This window comes from Theropithecus gelada, chromosome 10, assembly GCF_003255815.1.
Source record: "Theropithecus gelada isolate Dixy chromosome 10, Tgel_1.0, whole genome shotgun sequence".
In the NCBI taxonomy this organism is placed as follows: domain Eukaryota; kingdom Metazoa; phylum Chordata; class Mammalia; order Primates; family Cercopithecidae; genus Theropithecus; species Theropithecus gelada.
Genome location: NC_037678.1, coordinates 19,020,945 through 19,040,746, shown reverse-complemented (window position 1 = coordinate 19,040,746; position 19,802 = coordinate 19,020,945). Strand labels below are relative to the sequence as shown.

General features: G+C 43.0%; 1 protein-coding gene across 4 annotated transcripts in view; it reads right to left on the bottom strand.

Moving 5' to 3' along the window:
• Nucleotides 1-1,197: 1,197 nt before the first annotated feature.
• EIF4ENIF1 (eukaryotic translation initiation factor 4E nuclear import factor 1) overlaps nt 1,198-19,802 on the bottom strand; it is a 57,726-nt gene continuing 39,121 nt past the window's right edge. For 2 of the 4 annotated variants that reach the window (XM_025400062.1, XM_025400063.1), the window contains exons 8-19: nt 18,293-18,428; nt 17,592-17,771; nt 16,603-16,835; nt 12,198-12,269; nt 11,261-11,444; nt 10,050-10,129; nt 9,339-9,478; nt 6,498-6,582; nt 4,772-4,904; nt 3,583-3,927; nt 2,540-2,704; nt 1,198-1,956 (exon numbers count right to left, since the gene is read on the bottom strand). In XM_025400062.1, the coding sequence (XP_025255847.1) occupies nt 1,715-1,956; nt 2,540-2,704; nt 3,583-3,927; nt 4,772-4,904; nt 6,498-6,582; nt 9,339-9,478; nt 10,050-10,129; nt 11,261-11,444; nt 12,198-12,269; nt 16,603-16,835; nt 17,592-17,771; nt 18,293-18,428 (1,995 nt within the window). In that variant the 3' untranslated portion in view covers nt 1,198-1,714. Of the gene's footprint in view, nt 1,957-2,539; nt 2,705-3,582; nt 3,928-4,771; nt 4,905-6,497; nt 6,583-9,338; nt 9,482-10,049; nt 10,130-11,260; nt 11,445-12,197; nt 12,270-16,602; nt 16,836-17,591; nt 17,772-18,292; nt 18,429-19,802 lie in introns of all 4 variants that reach the window. The other 2 variants (XM_025400061.1, XM_025400064.1) reach the window with 2 other exon arrangements.

The following is a 19,802-nucleotide window of genomic DNA, read 5'->3' as shown; positions in this document are numbered from 1 at the left end:
GTCCTAAAATGGTCCTAAATGGACAAATATCTACAACTCTGGTAAATTAACTTGAGTAGCATGGGAAATAAGTATAACCGCATAGCAGGACTGAAAAACTTCCAGTTAGGAAAGGGGACTCACAACCGTACTGTATTCTGTAGAATCTTTATCCGTCAGTGCTGTGTATGTACTAATAGTTAAGGTGAATAATAAAACAATTGTGAGGAACGTGATACAGAACACAAGGAGTCAATTAATGCATGAGTCTTAAGGGAAATTCTTAGACTTCAGTGGGTTGAATCAGAACTCTGAGCTTAGAGAAACAGGATGCCCCAGTAAACAGGATTTAGTTTGCGAAACTACCATATGTAATAGATGATTCCTTAATAAACAAATTGTTTTCACTAGGTCAGTTTAATCTTGGAAATTACACTATAGATATCCTGGTATTGGCCACAAGGCTACGCTATCTATAGGGTCAGTCCAGTGTAAACTGACCTGTTGAGGTCTTTAAAGCTCAAGGAAAAAGGCCATAGCTGATTTCTCCTAAATCAAGAAAGTCCAATTAACTTTTTTTTTTTTTTTTTTAGATGGAGTCTCACCGTGTCACCAAGCTGGGTTGCAGTGGCGTGATCTCAGCTCACTGCAACCTCTGCCTCCCAGGTTCAGGCAATTCTTCTGTCTCAGGCTTCTGGGTAGCTGGGACTACAGGTGCACACCACCATGCCCAGCTAATTTTGCATTTTCAGTATAGACGGGGTTTCACCATGTTGGCCAGGATGGTCTCGATCTCTTGACCTCATGATCCGCCCACCTCTGCCTCCCAAAGTGCTGGGATTACAGGTGTGAGCCACAGTGCCCAATTTCTATGGGTTTTAAAGAAAAATTTAAACTTCTTTTTCAGATCACTTCCCTAAAGGAACATACTGAGCATAGCTTGGCTGGTTAGAAATTAGGAAGGCTAGCCTGGGCTACATGGTAAGACCCTGCCTCTACAAAAAATAAGAAAAAGGTTATAGTGGTGTGTGCCTGTAGTTTCATCTACTTGGGAGGCTGAGGTGAGAGAATCGCTTGAGCCCAGGAGGTTGAAGCTGCAGTGAGCCACGATTGCACCACTGTACTCCAGCCTGAGCGACACACAGTGAGACCCTCTCTCCAAACAAACAAAATTAGGAAGGGTTTCAAGAGAGGAAATAAACACAACAACAATGCCAGTTACTTCATTCACACACTTAGCATATGCAATTTTAATCAACCAAAAGAAAATCCCAAATGTACAAGTGAAAAAAATCCAAACTGTTGACACAGGCCTAACTAATATCAGCTACTTTTATGTACAGCTGTATAAGTTCAAAAAAGCTATCCTATATGTATATACAAAAGTTGTTTATACACAGGTCTGTACATAAGGGTCTATACATTTATTTCCTCAGAACCCTTAGGTGCCACCTCTTGGTGAGGACACCAACACTTCATTCACATATCTTACAAAAAAGAAAGACCATTTCCAGGATTGACAACATTGTGCATCCTGTATTCAATGTACACTCCACTCGACTGGTTAAGATCCTTCCATCATAATGCGGACCACACCAGGTGCATGGGTTCCACCAAATAGCTTCACACAGAGTGCTCCAAAGTAAAAGCCCATAAACCAACCCGAGATGAGGAAGCAGGGTCCTGCCCAGGGTGCCACCACAGGTCCGGGCTTAGTTGAGTCTGCCTGCCCTGCTCACTGTCGGTATTCCAATTCATCTACACTGATAACTTTGGCAGGCATCGAAGGCAGGGGTTGCTGTAGCACATCTGAGCCAAACCATTTGGCAAGGCCCACAGGGGAGCTGCTCCTCTGGCTGGGGCGATGCTCCAGCTGGGAGTGCATGTGGGGCAGGCCCGACCGGCTGGGCATGTTCTGAGGAGTTGTCTGAACGCTGACAGCTGCTGCCTGGGAACCAGAGCCTGGAGGATGCAGAACTGTGGAGATAAGAAGGGTTATCATTCACAGCATGAGAAGGAAAGAAGTTTGTTAGACCCTGCTTCATTAAACCCTATCCAAAGAAGAATCTTTACTAGAGGATTTTTTCTAGGGCTTCTTTAGATAGAAACTCCTTTGCAAAATACCAACAATGCCAGAAACAGTATCATGGAAAGCTGAGCTATTCAGAAGCTACCAGTATTGAAAACCTACCCTGGATGACATGACTGCTACTTCTCAGGGCAAGTAACCACATCATAGAAGCAGCAACATTAACTGGTGAGGGGGCATATACCCTGGGCAGGCCGGATGCTGAACCTCTGTTGGATTATCAGCCCTCTCTCCTAACAGGCAAAGGACAAAGCCAGAGCACACTTGACTTTTCCCACTGACTGCAGGAACAGTAATCCCAAATTGCATAGAGGTCAATTTACTCCATCTTATTATCTGGTTACACTCTTGTCCCAAACTTAGAACAAGTTAAAGAATGAATGTTAATTCATGTCCACTGAAAACTAGTCCTAAAAGCTTTAAGACTCCGTAAGTCTGTCCCAAACTCACCTGTCAAATTCCTGAACCTACCTGAGCGCTGTAGCTGCTGTTGCACCATTGCCAGATGCAGAGGTGTTCCAGGACGAGGGTTTAAGAGAGGGTGACTAGCAGCAGGTAAAGGGTAAAAGGGCTGACCCAGGATAGGGCCAGATATTCCCTGTAAATGAGTCAAGTCCATCCCAGGAGGAAGCACACCTGTTCAGCAGAAAAAGCAAGCAGCTGAGTAGTCTTAATGCTACCTGGAAGTTTTCCAGCTTCACTGTACAGTTTTGCTGATCTGGAATTTTGTTAAGAATGAAGGCCTAGGCGCAATGGCTCACGCCTGTAATCCCAGCACTTTGGGAGGCCAAAGCGGGCAGATCACAAGGTCAGGAGTTCAAGACCAGTGTGGCCAACATGGTGAAACCCCGTCTCTACTAAAAATACAAAAATTAGCCAGGTATAGTGGCAGGCGCCTGTAATTCCAGCTATTCGGAAGGCTGAGGCAGGGACCTTGAACTTGGGAGGTGGAGGTTGCAGTGAGCAGAGATTGCACCACTGCACTCCAGCCTGGGTGACAGACCGAGACTCTGACAAAAAAATTCCTCTGGCTCATGCCTGTAATCCTGACACTTTGGGAGGCTGAGGTGAATAGATTGCCTGAGCTTAGGATTCTGAGTTTGAGACCGGACTGGACAACATGGTGAAACCCTGTCTCTACTAAAATACAAAATAAATTATACGGGCTTGGTGGCGTGCACCTATAGTCCCAGCTACTTGGGAGGCTGAGACAGGAGAATTGCTTGAACCCGGGAGGCGGAGGTTGCGGTGAGCTGAGATCGCACCACTGCACTCCAGCCAGGGAGACAAGAGTGAGACTTCTGTCTCTACAAAAAAAAAAAATCCTCAAGCTAGGTTCCTAATGTTTCAAAGGACTAGGAGATTGGATTGGACCCACTGCCTGCTAGTTAGATGGGAGACTCTAGTAACATCTTTCTAAGTGATGGAAATCTCCCACATTATAGCACTTCGTCAATGCCAATAATTGTCCTCTAGGCCCACAAAATGACACCCAAGTCAGGCTGGAAACTCACCAGTTTGGAGCAAACTTGGAAGATGCTGTGGATGTACTCCCTGGGCCAGCATCCTCTGTACCAACCCTGGGTGAAGCTGGTGAGCAGGCCTAACCATAGGGACATGGGGGACAAGGGGAACTTGGTGGACAGGGCGGAGAAAAGGTGTTGTAGGAACTGGGGATGCCAAGGTGGGTGTTTTTCTCCCAGTTGCTTTAGGTCGATAATCTTGTTCTTTGGTGTAACGGCTGGTCTGGGACAGTGGGGTGGAACACGAAGACCTCTGTAACGCTGACAGTTTTGGATTTGTAGTGGGAGAAGAGTCTCGATCGGCACTGGGTACAGAGCTGGAGGACAGGAGGTTCTCTGTGAGGATCCAAACAAGAAATATTTTGGTAAACTTCTCCCAAACACTTGTAGTCTCCCACTGGTCTAATAAATCTCATTTCTTAAGGTCACAATTCTTATCTGATACCCTTAACAAGTTTAGAGAACTACACAGTAGGAACCATCATTTGCTTAATAAACAGGACCAGAAGATGAATTGTTGGGAACCCTTCTCTGCACAAACGGCTATGGCCTAGATTATGCAAATCCATCACAACAAAATCTAAATGGCAATTAGAGTGTGGCCAAAGAACCAAACTGTCTTAATAGTACCAACAAGATTTCCTCCCCACCACCCACCCCAAGCCTTCTCAAACACAGGCAAAAATCTCTCAGATCTATACTGTAACACCTGTGTAAACCCTAATTTAGAATCCGCACGTTACCATGTCCTTCACAATCCCTACTGTGCAACTCCTAAAAGCCTCTCACATGTTTCCTATGTTGGACACTTAAGTCCACAGGCTGGATATAATCTTTCAGAAGTAAAACTAGCTGAATTATACTAATTTGCCAAATAAGTATACTAATTATTCAACTTTGAAGCCTAACTAAGGATTCTAAACTAACACTCATTCTACCCGTCTAGTAGTAGCACTCTTAGATTGGTCAGAATTTCAAGCAACTGAGCAACTGTGAGCTGGCACAATTCTTCTCACTGTCACACAGAACCTTCTCACTGACACAGAACCATAGTCCAGAGAAGCTAGTGGTCTTGCCCAGGGCTTTGTATAGAATATCAGGCTGGACAGCACAGCACTCAGGCCCATGTTCTCTCCATTATATACTTTCTTGAGCAGTGCCCTTAACAGCTCTGCAGTACCTTCACTGGCCTTCTGAGTATCCTCTTTACTGTCACCAAGAGCTGCTTTTCCAGATATTGGCTCCTCCTTGCTTTTCTCTTTGCTCTCGTACATCTTACGAATCACTGAGGTAGGGGTAAAGGAAGGAGAAAGCTGCAGAGAAAAACAACTGGCATTAGCACATTCTCTAAGTGCCTTTCTGTAATACTAAGCCAGGATTAACTGGCCAATCTACTCAACAAAGAGTCCCCACATTGGTAGCAAAGGCCAACTCTAGTATTCTGTTCTGTAGCTGCTGGAGGAAAAACAGAATGGGGCAAACAGGCAGTGTCCCAAGTACATTATCCCTTGCCTACAACTCTGTGATAATGGGGACATGCCTATGCAGCCTCTGCATTACCCACTTCCCAGCCTGGGATTAGGCTGGCAAGAAAGAACATGGCCAGAAATATAACTTGGAGCAGCAGACCTTCCTTGTGTGAAAAGACATTTCAAAGACAATGTCAGAACCAAAGTTACTCCAAACTCCTAATATTTCCCTTCTTCACTTGGCTACTAGACTATCTCAATAGTCTCCTCAGCCATCAGGATTAACCAGAATTACTCCATACTCCTAATACTTCCCTTCTTAACTTGGCTACCAGAAAAGTCAAATTTATCTCAATAGTCTCCTCAGCCATCAGGATTAATCATTTGGAGTCATTTCTTATCTCTTCACTAGTTCTACTTTGGTGATTTTATTTTGCATTTGCCTTTTCTCACCAAACAACCCCATATCTTTGATGGCAGGAGACAGGGCATGACTTACAAACAGAAAAATTCCTTCCAAACCCTGCTGCCTTCAAGGTCACTGGTACAAAGACCCATGTGGGGTTCTGAAGCACACTGCAAAGTTTTTTTTTCCTTCTCTATCAGCTTTGATTGGATGATAAAGATCTGTGGGGAATGAAACTTTTTTTTTTTTTTGAGACGGGGACTCACTAGGGAGGGCAGTGGCATGATCTTGGCTCACTGCAAACCCTGCCTCCTGGACTCAAGTGATCCTCCCACCTCGGCCTCCCGAGTATAGCTGGGACCACAGATGTGCACCACCATGCCCGACTAATTTTTTGTATTAGGGGTAGAGGACACGGTCTCACTAGGTTGCCCAGTCTGGTCTTGAACTCCTAAACTCAATCTACCTGTCTTGGCCTCTGAAAGTCCTGGGATTACGGGTGTGAGCCACCACACCCAGCTGGAATGAAACATTTTTTAATGATATAAATGATATAAAGTTTTAAAACTAGACTTGTCACTGCATATAAGCAAACCCTTCTGTTCCAGCCTTAGTTTGTATCACTGAGACCTGAAATGGTGAATCCGAATTTGTGAACTCCTCTGCAAGTTTCAATAGACCCGCCACTGTCTGACCCAGTCACCTCTGTCCACTTCACCTCCTCTCTCTCACTATTGTCCTCCTGTCTCCTCACACCTGGTTCATTTCTTTGAACATACTATATCACCTTGTGTGCCCTGGCCCATGATCATCTCTGCTGGAACATATTTTCCCCAATATAGGGGCTTCATTAAAATCCTAAGACTTAGACTGTCCTAAAGGGGAAAAACCTAATAGGTATGAAAGACTACTAGGTCAGTTATTCCTGTGGAAGGAACTCAAGGACATTTAGGGCACACAGTGGTACAACACATGCACAACCAAACAGGGAGAAGCCTTTAAGTCCTTCACAGTCACTAAAGGTCACTGACCATGCTTGTGATGGAGGCAGCAGGGGCAGGGGAAGAAGAATTCCCTCGATGCACTGGTGCTGGTGACTTGGTCACTCGCTGTTGCCTGTGAACAAACCAATTATCAGCATGAACCCCAATCTCCTTAACTTCAAGTCTTAAAACCATATAATACTCAAGACCAGCCTAGGAATTTTAACATCCCCTTTCCCTTATCCAATTCAATTTCCCAAGCATTTAGGCCTAACATATGCAAAAGTACATGCTAAGTTCTGCGGGAAGGCAAAAGCAAAATGAAACACGATCTCAGCCTTGTAAGAGCTCTCAGTCTAGTGGGGAAAACAATCACCTAGAGCAAACCAAGGCATGTAGATAGTAGGCACCAACAAAGTACAATGGGAAAATGGAGGGGTGAGAAGGAATAACAGGCATTGCAGGGATGCTTCCTGGGAAAGAAGCTGCATTCCACTGGGTGTGATCAACAAGAAGCTGAAGATAGAGAACAACAGTTCAGGTAGATGGAACAGGTACAGGAACTTGGGAGGGCCTTGGAATTATAGGGTTATCCAGAGCTGGTGTATAGTTTACTGAAGACTACACCAGTGAGGTGCGCTAGGATGGGCCTTCATTCTAGGGCTGGCTGTGCTTCACTGGGCAGGGAGTAGCAATAATTAGCGCAGTGCCTGGCATAGAACTGATGCTCTGTGTGACACTCATTCAAATCAAATACAGAATCAACAGTTTCAGCTATTTTAGGACCACTCTTGGTCTACACAAGATTGATCTCAGGCCTCAAAGGTCAAGACCCAAGTGTAGTCACTGACCTGAAGTTCTCTGATAGATGGAAAATCTAAATTCATGGCTTCTTTCTAGTTAGTACCCCCATTGCCGCCATGCTGTGACTGTGTATATGACAACACGGGCAGACAGATCAGTACTATTCTGAGTGACTAAAAAATGAACCCCAAACTGGGGGTTCCACATGACCTGTCATTCCTTCTGGTAAACATATTTGAGCACCTGCTACAGTCACTGTTCCGGGTTCCTGGAATATAGCAGTGAATAAAAGAAAAAGAATCTCTGGCCTCATGGAGGTTATATTCTTGGGGCTGCAGGATGGAGTGGGGTTACTACAGGCAGGGAGACAAAAAATAAATAGTATGCTAGACAGTGATGAATACAATTTTAAAAAGCAAGGTAAGGGGAAAGGCATGTTTGTTGGAGGGACACAGCTGTACACAGGGAGGACCTAAGAGGCTGACGCTGATCCAAAACATGAAGGCTAGACTGACATTGACTCAAATATGCTTGCTAGTTTTGAGTAAGCCATGTTGTAAAAAGCTGTTTTCTGTATCTGTAAAATGCAGTTATGTACCTCCCCTCATCTACCTCACAGGGTTGATGTGAAGATCATATAAAATTCTGGGCCAGGTGTGGTGGCTCATGCCTGTAATCCCAGTACTTTGGGGACCGAAGCAGGTGAATCACTTGAGGCCAGGAATTCAAGTCTGGCCAACATAGCGAATCCCCATCTCTACTAAAAATACAAAACACTAACCGGGCGTGGTGGCACACTCCTGTAATCCTAGTTACTCAGGAGGCTGAGGCATGAGAACTGCTTGAACCCAGGAGGAGGAGGTTGCAGTGAGCCAAGACTGCATCACTGCACTCCATCCTGGGCAATAGAGCAAGAGACTGTCTCAAAAAAAAAAAAAAAAAAAAAAGAAAAAAGAAAAAAGAAAAAAAAAGTTAAAAGTACTCTGAAAGACGCAAATCACATCAATGAATACTAGGTAACAGCATTATGCTATAGAGAGAAAGCATGTGAGGGGTTCAGCAGACCAGTCTGGAGCTCTCTGTTTTGGTTGAAGGGTGCTATAAATAGGATGTGCTTGTGTAAGGGTCTCTCCTGGTCTCAGTGTCTTCTGAAAGGGTTAACAGGTGAAGCAAAACACTGAGGCACTGTGGTAGTAACTTTAAGAATCACATCAAAACATTAAGTACCAAGTATTTTAAGGGTGGACTAAACTATAGTGTTCAGGGATGTGTATTTTGGTGATAAATTACTTATTTTTAATTAAGGTAGTGATTACTTTTAAAGGCTGGACAGTGGAGAGTTCTGAGGAGGAAAACGGGTATTACTGGTACAGGGCACATGGAGGCCCTCTGAGTAGTTAACAAGGAAGTTTGCCTTATAGTAAGCTACACATTTGTTTTATATAGTTTTGTCTGTTTTATTTTACACTAAAATAACATTGCCACCCCTTTCCGTTTTCTCCCCAACTTATAATTTCATTTTACCATTTGTTGCAACTATTGAAAAAGAGGAGGAGAGTGAACTCTGCAATCTACTTGTTAACAAGTCTCATCAACAAACCCATCAGCTCTGGCCAAGAAACTGTCGATGCAGCAAACCTGCATCAAGGGAGTTTGGTAAGAACATTGGATCTGTGGGAAAAGGAATAAGGAGCTATGCTAGTTGCATTTGTAAAAATGAATTGTTTAACTGGTAGAAACCTCCTAAGATTTTAAAATATATTTACTCATAACAATCTTGTGAGGTAAATTAGGCAAGCAGCATCCCTTCCATATAGCTAATTAGCAAACTCAAAGAAAAAAAGTCATTTATAAATCAAGAACGGAAATAAAACCATATAGAATGAAAACCCTATGCCTTGCAGAATTTAATCGTATTTTCTCTATTTAATCTATTTGTTCTATTGATTTGGATTGGGATGGAATTTCTACCACATACTGAACAACATACCACAGTATGTGCAACAGAATTATACTGCAGATAAGTAATTTGTTAGTTTCAGGAAAACTTATCTGTAAATCTCCACATGAGGATTAGTAATTTACCTGTTTCTGAATCCATCTCTGGTTCTGTCCACCTGTGGTTTGCCAAAACCAGGCTGGTAGAAGTTTGCTGCCTGTACAGCAAGGTCATGTGGCAAGGCCAGCCCTTCTAAAGCTGCCTGTTGCAACTCCAGCTGGCTCATCTGCTGAAAAGGAGAGGGGAGGGTCAGGAGAAGAGTGAGGACACCATACTTTCTACAAAGGTCTCTCTTCACTCTTAGAAAGGTAAGTTAAACAGAAGCTGAGAAAAGTTAGATACTGCAAACCTCACTAAATTGTGCTGCCATCGCAGTGATCAAGATTAACAATTTTATTACTTGAATTATTCAGCAAATTGTCTAACCTTCACTGAGCTTGAAATATAGATCAAAACCATTTATTGGTTTTAGAGACAGGGTCTCACTCTGCCACCCAGGCTGGAGTACAGTAGCTCACTGCAGTCTCAAAACTCTTGGGCTCAAGTGATTCTCCTGCCTCAGCCTCCTTGTAGCTGGGACTACAGATGCATGCCACTATACCTGGCTCATTTTTACTTTTGGGCTCAAGTGATCCTCCTGCCTCTGCCTCCCAAAGTGCTGGGATTACAGACATGAGCCGCCATGCCTGGCCTCAAAACCATTTTTAAGAATCACAACAATTCAGCTCTCCACTCCCCATGCACCAATAGGGTGAAGGGCAAGCAAGAGATTGAGTTGAGAAAGAGCTCAGCCTGACCTGGGCCGTGATGGGGCTCATGGGTTTGCGCATGCCTTGGAATGGATCTCCGAGTAGCTGCTGTGGTCCTGGTGTGAAACCTGTCAGGAAAGTTACAGTCTCAGTGAGTACCAAGATGGTATGTGTGCATCAGGGAGGCATTTTCATTAATGCATGCCATTTCTTGCTGAACGCCATCTCTTGGAAAGCACTGATTTCTTGGGCTGACAGATGTCCCTCTCCGTCTGTGCCCTGACAGTGGGCTATGTGGACCTCAACCAGAGCACTGTCTAAATTGCTTCTCAACTAAGCCATCAGCTTTGCTCCTTTTAAAGCCAAGACCTCTCTCTGGGAGAGAAGAGCTTTTCTAGCCAGCAATTTGTCCTATTATCACTAAGCCATCTGGTATTAAAGCAGACACCATTGCTGTGAGAGTACACACTCTCTTCATTCTATCTGTTTGACTGTGGACGGAAGATTTCAAAAAATGCCTCTCAAGGTTTGTTTGGCAGAAACCAGAGTGGCCAGCAGCCTAAAGTAGCTTACGATGGCAGGAACAACACTACGACATTCCATGTAAAAACTTTGCTAAGACACTTTCTGGAACTTTTCTTTCAGTCACATTCCTAATTAGCCATAAGACTTAACAGTGGATTATCAAAACTCAATAGCTTCACAGAGAACCACTACACTGACTTCTACTGTATCAAAGAAAAATTTAAGAAGCCAAATTAACTTTTTTTGGATTGAATTCCCAAAATAAGGAATAAGACTAAAGAGTTGGATCAGTTAGATTTCAATTAAAAAAAAAATCTATAACATGAACATATTCACCTAGAAGAGCAGCTGATAATAAGATATCTTCCACCTTTGCTCCCGCATCCCCCAAAAGTGTAATATTTATTTTTTTGAGACAGAGTCTCGCTTTGTCGCCCAGGCTGGATTGCAGTGGTGTGATCTTGGCTTACTGCAACTTCCACCTCTCGGATTCAAGCGATTCTCCTGTCTCAGCCTCCTGCGTAGCTGGGATTACAGGCATGCACCACCACGCCTGGCTGTTTTTGTATTTTTAGTAGAGATGGGGTTTCACCATGTTGGCCAGGCTGGTCTCAAACTTCTGACCTCAGTGATCTGCCCACCACCTCGGCCTCCCAGAGTGCTGGAATTACAGGCATGAGCTACCGTGCCTGGCCATAAATTCATATTTCTTTTTGACAAATAAGTATATTTACCAATTGGTGATGGTATTCTTGGGCGAAGGTAGTCAGCTGAGGCTGCTCGAGTTTGAAACACCTGTGACAAGGGAGGAGAGGGTGCTCTTTGGCCCAGTAAAGATGTTGTAGGCTCCAAGCTCCCCATAAGGCCACTCAGAAGATTGGAAGAAGCAGGTCTCTGAACTGGTTGACCCAGAAGTTCCTAAAGGCAGAAAAGCCAAATCCCTGTGAACTTAGTTCTTCCTTCTACTCAGAGGCTGTGAATTATGGATTAACTTTTGAGCGCCACAGATGGATCTCCCTCATGCTCAACTGAAGGACTTGGCATGTGTACATGCGACACATTTCTCTGAATGTTCGGCTAGCAACATTTGCTCTGTCTTAGTGCTATAAATAGATTCCTTTTTTTTTTTTTTTTTTTTGAGAGTCTCACTCTATTGCCCAGGCTGGAGTACAGTGATGTGATCTTGGCTCACCGCAACCTCTGCCTACCGGGTCCAAGTGATTCTCACGCCTCAGCCTCCCAAGGAGCTGGGATTACAGCCATGTGCCACCACACCAGGCTAATTTTTGTATTTTTAGTAAAGTCAGGGTTTCTCCATGTTGGCCAGGCTGGTCTCAAACTCCTGACCTCAGGTGATCCCCCCACCTCAGTCTCCCAAAATGCTGAGATTACAGGTGTGAGCCACCGTGCCTGGCTAGATACTTTTAAGTTCCACAGAAACTACAAAGCAAACTAGAAGTCAAGGCTTAGTTTGTCAACATTTTTAGCCACCCCGCATCCCCTGCCCATTAAGATTAACAGCAGCACCAAACTATGTCAGGCAATATCACATCTCTGATTGCCAGGCAACATAGATCATTTTCTAAGACCCAAAGCTGGACCACTAAACAAAACTGGTTCAGAAGACTACTGTTCAAGACTCCAAGGCCTCAGTATAAGATTGTGAAGTACCTGCAGGATGTTCTTAGGGACAGGCTGGCCTGGAATCTCAGCAGGGGACATCAAATGGCTTTCAAGGTTTCGCTAAAAAAGTCAAAAGAAAACTGGTTTTAACTTTCTTAACTCACTTAACTTACAGATTGATTGGGGACCACATGAAAGAAAGCATAAAGTACTCCTAGGGAGTTAATAGAAGAATGATGCTCAAGTCACAGAAAACTTAGACCAACTTGTTCCGCTCTCATCACATAGGTCCCAAAAAAGATCTGGGGATGGAAAGACTGTTCGCATGTACATGCAAAGTCCCCTCAGAGATCCTCACTATGCTAACCGTAAGTCCATTTCCCGGTTTCTAACACTGTGACCAAAAGAAGGGGGAAAAATGGTGAAACCAGGGAACACTTAGTTGAGACAACTCTTGCTACCCATTACCTTTAACAAAATTTATTGGAGACACACACACATACATATATATATACACACACACACACACATATATATAATTCTGAGACGTGGTCTTGTTCTGTTGCCCAGTCTGGAGTGCAGTGGTGCGATCATGGCTTGCTGCAGCCTTGACCTCTCAGGCACAAGCGATCATCTCATCTCAGCCTCCTGAGTAGCTGGGACTACAGGTGTATGCCACCACACCTACCTAATTTTTGTATTTTTTGTAGAGAGGGGATTTTGCCATGTTGCCCAGGCTGGTCTTGAACTCCTGGGTTCAAGCAATCCTCTGGCCTTGGCCTCCCAAAGTGCTGGGATTATAGATGTGACCCACCACACCCAGCCTACACATATGGTTTTAAAATCGTAGTAAACAACATGCAGGTTTGGCCAAAATTGTTATATTTCAGAGTTTCATATTTCAGGAAATTTAAGCTTTATTATTTTATTTTATTTTTTTTGAGGCAGAGTCTTGCCCTGTTACCCAGGCTAGAGTGCAATGGCGCGATCTCGGCTCACTGCAACCTCTGCCTCCAGGGTTCAAGCAATTCTCCTGCCTCAGCCTCCTGAGTAGCTGGGACTATAGGCACGTGCCACCACGCCCGGCTAATTTTTTTTTTTCTTTCTTTTTAGTGGAGATGGGGTCTCACCATGTTGGCCAGGATGGTCTCGATCTCCTGACCTCGTCGTGATCTGCCCGCCTTGGCCTCCCAAAGTACTGGGATTACAGGCATGAGCCACTGCGCCCAGCAACTTTATTATTACTATTATTTTTTTATTTTTATTTTTTTTTGAGACGGAGTCTGGCTCTGTGGCCCAGGCTGGAGTACAGTGGCCGGATCTCAGCTCACTGCAAGCTCCGCCTCCTGGGTTCACACCATTCTCCCGCCTCAGCCTCCCGAGTAGCTGGGACCACAGGCGCCCGCCACCTCGCCCGGCTAATTTTTTGTATTTTTTAGTAGAGACGGGGTTTCACCGTGTTAGCCAGCATGGTCTTGATCTCCTGACCTCGTGATCCGCCCATCTCGGCCTCCCAAAGTGCTGGGATTACAGGCTTGAGCCACCGCGCCCGGCCAACTTTATTATTTTTTAAGCGAGCTGTTCCAAAATGGGTATCACATACAGGGCAAAATTCAAATCCTCTACTCTTAAAGCAGTAGTGGTTACCTTTTTTTTTTTTTTTTTTGAGACAGAGTCTGGCTCTGTCACCCAGGCTGGAGTGTGGTGGCTGGATCTCGGCTCACTGCAAGCTCCGCCTCCCGGGTTCACACCATTCTCCTGCCTCAGCCTCCCGAGTAGCTGGGACTACAGGCGCTCGCCACCTCGCCCGGCTAGTTTTTTTGTATTTTTTAGTAGAGACGGGGTTTCACCGTGTTCGCCAGGATGGTCTCGATCTCCTGACCTCGTGATCCGCCCGCCTCGGCCTCCCAAAGTGCTGGGATTACAGGCTTGAGCCACCGCGCCCGGCCTTTTTTTTTTTTTGAGACAGGTCTATGTTCTTCAGGCTGTGTTCTCAGGCTGGCCTTGAACTCCTGGGTTCAAGCAACCCTCCCACCTTGGCCTCCCAAGTAGCTGGAACTATAGGTGTACACCACCAGGTCTGGCCAGTGGTTACATTTTGTGCATCCAGCCTGGAGTTCCCTCCTGCACTTCAGGACATCCCTATGCCCATTTAGCTCTGCGTGAAGTGCTTTCTCTGGTGTAGTTTCCCTTTCCCTAGATGGAGCTGTCAAAGTCCAAAGCAGTGTCTAGGCATGACAAATAGCCCAAGGATACCCAAGTATTTTATTGTTGATTTTGGAATTGGGACTAAAGGCAGATTATTTTATAAGTAATCTCTTTAAGAGTCATTTACTTCCATCTAATGAAAACAAATAGACAACTTTATACCACATGGCTTATTATACTTAGAGGATAGAATCTATAATTTAAAATATAATTTAGATTGAACCAGCATGTATTACTTTTGGATGAACCAATATGACAACCGAAATGGACGGAGGCAGATCAGAAATAGTATACAAAACATACACAGTAGTAATTAAAGACGCTAAATTCAAAAAGTAAACCATGACTTAACAACATGCAAATTGAGCAATATTTTGAGATAACACCTGCTATTCTTATTCCATTACTTTCCTTGTTGCGTTCTTTCCTGTTAGCTGAGTTTGTCTTAGCCTTTGCCTAACCACTTGAATATGTGTCATCTATCCCTTTGGCAGGTGTTTGAGGCTCATTTGCTCAGCTAAAACCAGATATACTTCAGAGTACTAAAACCCCAACATCAAACCAATTGCCCTTACAACTCAAGAGTAAATTGTGTTAATATCAAATCCTAGAATCATATCTACAATAAAATGTGGAAAAACATCAGGTAAACTGCTGAATCCCCCTTCCATATTTTTAGTTGCTCACACCAAAAGAAAGAGGCTAATTACAAGATATGAACCACACCATTGCAGCCAGCACCCAATTACCAAGACACAAAGGTAACAAGAAAGGAAAATAGGATAGTCTACCGTCTTTCAGTTTGGTCTTCATTTGAAAGTATTTGTATATAATAATTCTTTGTATAAAAATAATTCTAAAGCAGTTTACAGGGACATTCTCCTGCAACTGGTATGGTGTGGTCAGATACAAAGAAGTCAGTCTACCTATCTGAGGTGCCTCCTTTCAAGGGTAGAAGGTCGGTCCTGGCACTAAGGAATAATGGCACCTCTGTCTGAGGATGTTGACATCTCTAGCACTATTGGTCAGATAAGGAATGCTAAAAGTCAGTTGCTTTCTTTCGGTGTAAGGCATAATGATTCAAACAGCTATTGCTATTTGCATCTTAGCTAACTGGTAAGTTCCAACGCAAGCAGGGAACAGGAAAAAAAAGAGGGAAAACTCAATTTGGTAAATTTGCTAGAACTTAGCAACTAGAATAAGTCCATGTTTATGATTTTATTATTCATATCTACCCTGCCTCCCCATTAGTTTGTATCAAGAGATAGTGATATTAACACATACGCTATGGGTGAGAACTACCCTCTCAAAATTGTTAGGACAAAGACCAGATTATTATAAACACTTGCATTTACAAGGTGATATGCAGTTGTGTCACCCTGTAACCTAACTTCATGCCTACAAGTTTTGTTTTTAATTTGGAGCCACAGCTTTTTCCCTTAGTAAATTAACAGAATGTAATTATCTTGACAAACCCATCTTACTTTTTTCTGAGACAGTCTCACTCTGTTGCCCAGCCTGAAGTGCAGTGGCGCAACCCCGGCTCACTGCAACTTCCATTGTCCGGGTTCAAGCAATTCTCCTGCCTTGGCCTCCCAAGTAGCTGGGATTACAGGTGCCTGCCCCGACGCCTGGCTAATTTTTGTTATTTTCAGTAGAGATGGGGTTTCACCATGTTGGCCAGCTCAAACTCCTGACCTCAGGTGTTCTGCCTGCCTCAGCCTCCCAAAGTGCTAGGATTACAGGCGTGAGCCACTGTGCCCAGCCCCATCTTAGATACTTTACAAATGATTTCTATGGCTGTAAGAAAGCAGGTAATCCCTGGTATCTGGCAATAATTAGAAGATGTGAATAAAGATTTTACTATACAAATATGGTAAAGTATATGAACTTAAGTAGCTGAATAACAAAATTTTCTCTGGAGGTCATCCAAAAAGATGGTTTTTTACCTCATTTTAGCAGTGACTTAAAGTTATACAGGCATTACATAAGACTGAATCTTTTAATCTTTATACTGTTACCCACAATACATATAAATTAACCACAAGCCTGCTTTCTCCAGTAACGAATAGTGTATTAATAATTAAGGAACACACAAAAGCATCAAGGACCAAATGACTACTAAAGAATTTCCAACTTACTCAGAATACCTTTTTAAAAATCCATTTATTGTGGTGGGAAAAAGGAGAAAAAGAAAAAAAAAAAAAAAAAGAAAGAAAAGGGTGGGTTTGTGCCAGATACTTACGCTGACTTTGGGCTGAGAAGGCAAAGTCCCACTTGCCTTCATGGTGCTCACTAGCTTGTTGAACGCAGTCATGTCTCCGTCTTTCTTGAGTTGTCGATTGTTGGTTACAGCACTCAAGGTCTCTTCTAGGTGTTCTGCCATGAAGGGAGTTGAATTCTTCACTTGCTGGTCCACCTTCAAGCCCTTCAGACCTGCTTCTACCTCCTCCACGGAAAGCACAACCCCTGAATGTGCTGAGAAGTTGAGAATGTCCAGGTTAAATCAAGCAAAGAGATATCTGGTAGGAATTCTCTTTGGCTAGTATGATAGATAAGATGAAAATAATTTATTTCAAAATTGAGATAAGACTGTCAGAAAAGACTGACACCAAAAATAGACAAACTAGTAACACTTAAAATCAAATTGTGTACTAAGAGATGGCATAAACTAAACCTAAAATGTTTAGATGCTAGATACTGGGGGATCACAAATATGAGGTGCTATGCTTTAAAACTTGACAAGATCCTGCTGTGCATCCTGCAGAAGGATATGAGTCTTCTAGGAGACTTGTTACCTGGGACAAGAATCCCAGATAGCCCAACATTGCCAAGATTCCTACCTGCACTGTGGTCAGTATATCACTAAGTTTTTATGTTGAGGATTTATAGCCTAAGCAAGAATATGGAAGACTAGGGCAGATTTGTGAGGAAATGGTAAGTTATGCTCTGGAGGAATAAAACATTCACTGGAGTTTGTTTTCAACATTCACTGGATTATTATAACCAGACCCTAGGTAAGAACTTATAGGAAAAGTTCTCATAGGGCTCATGACCTACTGTGAGATTCTCAAAGAGGTGGTATTTTTGATGAAATGAGTTTTTAAAAAAGAACATTAAACAAAAACCCAATATATATTTGACTTTTTAGGAAACAGAGGTATGTTAGACCCAACTGCCTGAAGACTGAACATCTAGACTTTTTCAGATATCTAAAAAATTATAAACACTTACAGCTTTCTTTAAGTTTTTCTTTATTTGCAGAAAGGCTAGAAAGAAGAGGTTTCAAATCCACTTTGGCTTTCTGTAGCATTTCTAAAATATCCACTTTATTTTCAGTATGGTCTTCCAATGGTATAGGAGCAAAGTAATTCCCCGAGTTCTGTCCAGGAGAGAGGATGGCTTGCTCCAGACCTGATATTGCAAATAAACATACTCAAAATTAATCTGTTCCAGTAAAGAAACATGCCTTCAACTGTATTTTTCTTTCTTTCTTTTTTTTTGGAGATGGAGTTTCACTTTAATTCAGGCTGGAGTGCAGTGGTGCAATCTCGGCTCACTGCAACCTCCATCTACCGGTTTTAAGAGATTCTCCTGCCTCAGCCTCCCGAGTAGCTGGGATTACAGATGCCTGCCACCACGCCCGGCTAATTTTTGTATTTTTAGTAGAGACGGAGTTTCACTGTGTTGGCCAGGCTGGTCTCGAACTCCTAACCTGGTGATCCGCCCGCCTTGGCCTCCCAAAGTGCGGGGATTACAGGCATGAGCCACTGCACCCAGCCCCTTCAACAATATTAAAAGGACACAAATTGAAAGCTTTTCAGTTGTCCAGAGACCCTTTGACCCTAATCGACTCCTGACTAATGAAGACGAATGAACCGTATCAGGGAAAAACCCAGGTTTACCTTCAAGGGCAGAATCTGAAGCCATTTTACCTGCAAGTCTCTCTAGCTCTTCATGTGGTGTTGACCCAAGACTGCTGGATCGGCTTCCTGATCTGCTCGGGTTAGAGAACCACCTACTGAACCGACTGGCAGAGACTGACCCTTCTCCCAAAACATCTTCTATCATCTGAAGAAAAAGACAATAAAAACTCATAGTTTCTAGATGAAAAAGGACAAGAAGGTTTAAATCTTATGAAAGGGTCACTTACTTTGAAATTTCCTTTGATGCTGGTGACCTGAAGATAAACATTCTCAGAACCTAGGAATTTGAACACCTTTTTCTTCCTCCTTCCTGGGTAATTTCTGAGTATAACCAACTATCTACTTTCCTTTTTTATTACTATTTTTTTTAAGACAGAGTCTTGCTCTGTTGCCCAGGCTGAAGTGCAGGGGTGCAATCTTGGCTCACTACAACCTCTGCCTCCCAGGTTCAAGTGATTCTCATGCCTCAGGCTCTCGAGTAGCTGAGACTACAGGCATATGCCACCAGACACCTGGCTATTTTTAATTTTATTTTTAGTAGAGACGGGGTTTCACCATGTTGGCCAGGCTTGTCTCGAACTCCTGACCTCAAATGATCCACCGACCTTTGCCTCCCAAAGTGCTGGGATTACAGGCATGAGCCACCGTGCCCAGCCTACTTTCTAAGAATATAAAGCAAAGCCTCTATGCTACAAAAAGTTCTTCAGTTTTCTATTCTTTGCCTCAGGAGTAAATCCATGTACTACCAAATGTTCTCAGAGAACAGTGTCAATGCCACAGCATTCCACTGACAAGCTGATGAGTGACCTTCAACTAAACATCAAGAATGGGGAACTGATGAAAGAAAACCATTGCTTCAAACTTAGTGGTTTCAAGGTTGTAATGAACATTATGAAATTCAATCCTGTGAGTTTCAGAAGCCAAAGACTAAAAAAAATAGAGCTCATAAAGACCATAATTCCAAGTCAAAGTTTAGAAAAAGTATGACTGTGGAAGATGAAATTACAACTGATCTCTATTTGTTTGAGATCAATTGAGAGTTTTCAGGTGTTTTCTGTTTCCAAATCCAACCTCCATAGTTTTCATTTAATAAGGACAATTAAATAACACATTATGAACAATAAATTGCTTTGGTAAAAATTACAAAATAGTGCCAATCTTTCTTAAAAACTAAATTTAAGCATTTAAAAAGTTTTTCAATTCACATCATACCATAAATTCAGTCAAATATCCAAAACTGATTTTTTGCTGTATTCATATCAATATTTAGAAAAGACAAGATAGAGCAAACATCTATCCAAAAATCAGACATATCCTTGAAAATAAATCATATACTTTCACTTCAATCCCACTGATAAACAGAAAACATGCTTTTTCAAAAACTGGTACATGGATGACAGAATTAGTGACTGTTTTACTTGAAATCTGGAACCCACAGTTTCCAAAGTTAAGCAGGGGAAGCTTAGATTTATGCTTTGTTCTTCTCTGGAAGAATGTTTTCATAATCCATACCCAAACT